At 46.5% G+C, this 2,353-nt stretch overlaps 1 protein-coding gene across 4 annotated transcripts in view; it reads right to left on the bottom strand.

The window, feature by feature from the left end:
- The window catches only part of LOC105002977 (selenoprotein O-like), a 34,540-nt gene extending 32,246 nt beyond the window's left edge, over positions 1 to 2,294 (bottom strand). For all 4 annotated transcript variants that reach the window (XM_010859845.1, XM_010859846.1, XM_010859847.1 and 1 more), the window contains exon 1: positions 1,752 to 2,294. In XM_010859845.1, the coding sequence (XP_010858147.1) occupies positions 1,752 to 2,058 (307 nt within the window). In that variant the 5' untranslated portion in view covers positions 2,059 to 2,294. The remainder of the gene's footprint in view (positions 1 to 1,751) is intronic.
- Positions 2,295 to 2,353: the final 59 nt, after the last annotated feature.

The following is a 2,353-nucleotide window of genomic DNA, read 5'->3' as shown; positions in this document are numbered from 1 at the left end:
GATCTTCATTTTCTGAATGTTGAGCTTTAAGCCAACTTTTTCACTCTCCTCTTTCATTTTCATCAAGAGGCTTTTTAGTTCCTCTTCACTTTCTGCTGTAAGGGTGGTGTCATCTGCATATCTGAGGTTATTGATATTTCTCCCAACAATTTTGATTCCAGCTTGTGCTTCTTCCAGCCCAGCATTTCTCATGATGTACTCTGCATAGAAAGTAAATAAACAGGGTGACAATATACAGCCTTGACGTACTCCTTTTCCTATTTGGAACCAGTCTGTTGTTCCATGTCCAGTTCTAACTGTTGCTTCCTGACCTGCATATAGGTTTCTCAAGAGCCAGGTGAGGTGGTCTGGTATTCCCATCTCTTTCTGCTTGACTTAGTTGGGTCAAAAGAACTACTTTGTATACTCTGGGTGTCCAGTTGGTGGGTTATTGTTCATCAGAAGTTTAGTTATAATGTTGGTGCTGCTGCTGCTGCTAACTCGCTTCAGTCGTGTCCGACTCTTTGCGACCCCATAGACGGCGGCCCACCAGGCTACCCCATCCCTGGGATTCTCCAGGCAAGAACACTGGAGTGGGTTGCCATTTCCTTCTCCAGTGCATGAAAGGGAAAAGTGAAAGAGGCCTTGACTAATTTCAGCTGCTTTCCCTACTGAGCCTCGCCATTACTACACCTTTGTAACAGCCAGGTTGTTGTTTTAATCTGGCAAACAATGTCTCAATGAAAACAGCTTAACAGAATCATGCAGAATCCTGTTCTACCAACTATGTGAGCTTGGGCAAGACACTTAATTCCTCTCTATCTGTCTCCCTATCTAGAAAAAAAGGGCTATTTTTTGTCCCTATTTGATGTCACAGGATTGTTACAAGTTCAAGGGTTTACTGCAACTCTATTTTGGCAAATTCTACCTGTTGGTTATTTCTTAATATGTAAACCTAGGTCAAGATAAGCCACCAGGTACATAGTAACAACCTTAATCTAAAGCACCTGACACATCTCTTACATAATTTTCAAGATTGGAGTGGGAGAACACCTGGATTAAATGGACATTAAAAATTTTTTTTTATTCTTTTATTCAGTTGAAGAAACACTTTGAAGATAAATCTAAAAATACTGTGCTCAGCTATTTGGGTACTTATGTTTTTTTAAGTGCAAAATGCATGGGTAAGAAGAATAAGAAAAAAATATCAGAGAATCACAGTTGTCTGCTTGCTGGTCTACTTCCTCATAGTAGAGTTATTTTTTGTTTCTTTTTGAGGAGGACAGAGCAAGTTTCCATTTCTGTATCCCTGATGCTTACACTGTCTGATCAGCTTTGTGCGTTTATGTGCTTGTGTTGAATGATTAATTGTATCACAACTTCTGTTATAAAGGCTCAGACGGTAAAGAATCTGCCTATGCGGGAGACCTGGGTTCGATCCCTGGGTGGGGAAGATCCTCAGGAGACGAGAATGGCTACCCACTCCAGTATTCTTGCCTGGAGAATTCCATGGACAGAAGAACCTGGAGGTCTACAGTCCAAAGACGCCCTGTTAGTACCATGACAAGAATAGATGTGGATATAGGATTAAGGAAAGGACTTTCTAACCCTTCTCGGTATTAGTCTTGTCCACTCTCCAGTATCCCCTGGGCTGTTTACAAGTAGCTTCAACATTATCAAATAGGAAATAACTCCACACAGCTCAGTACACGCACGCGCGGGGCTCACACATCCAGATGTGAGCAAGACCGCCAAACTAGACCACGATATACCTATGAGGTTTTCAGAGGAGAGAGTCCAGAAGTCGAGAGACGAGACTAATCTAGCTCCTCTTTCACAATAGCCCTGCTCGGGGTTTGACCTGTTTCTGGAAAGGTGCAAAAGGTTGGCATTTCCCTGAAGGCTAGGTCGCCATAAGGAGCCGACAACGGCGTGGCAGGTGACGCCCAAGAGAAGCAGCGGCGGAAACTGGAGCCTCCAAATTAGGCAGCAAAACGGGAACTTGATCCTCTGCGTCCAATTTTCGCCTAAAAACGGAGAAGGAAAGTTAAGGACTGTTCGTCGGGCGCCCCGTAGCATTTCCAGGTGACAGCTGGTTTCCGCCAGGGGTAGATTGTGGCGGTGACTGCCGGAGGCACGAGCTGGATCGGGAGAGGCCGCTTCCCGGGAGGAAGATCCCGCTGGCTTCTCCCGGCCCAGCGGCCGGCGGAGGTACGAAGGGTCCAGCCGTCGCAAAGTAACCTTTGTGGCCGTCCCTCCAGCTCTCCAGCTAGAAGGTCCTCCATCAGGAGAGCGAAAAGGCGGGGCGTGCGACGCCAAGCTCTTCCGGTTCCGGACTTCCGGCTCCGGGTCCCGGGAGGCGGGGCCACGGCAG

This window comes from Bison bison, unplaced genomic scaffold (assembly GCF_000754665.1).
Source record: "Bison bison bison isolate TAMUID 2011002044 unplaced genomic scaffold, Bison_UMD1.0 scf7180017864461, whole genome shotgun sequence".
In the NCBI taxonomy this organism is placed as follows: Eukaryota; Metazoa; Chordata; class Mammalia; order Artiodactyla; family Bovidae; genus Bison; species Bison bison.
The sequence above is the reverse complement of the archived record's forward strand: the minus strand, read 5'-3'. Positions and strand labels throughout refer to the sequence as shown.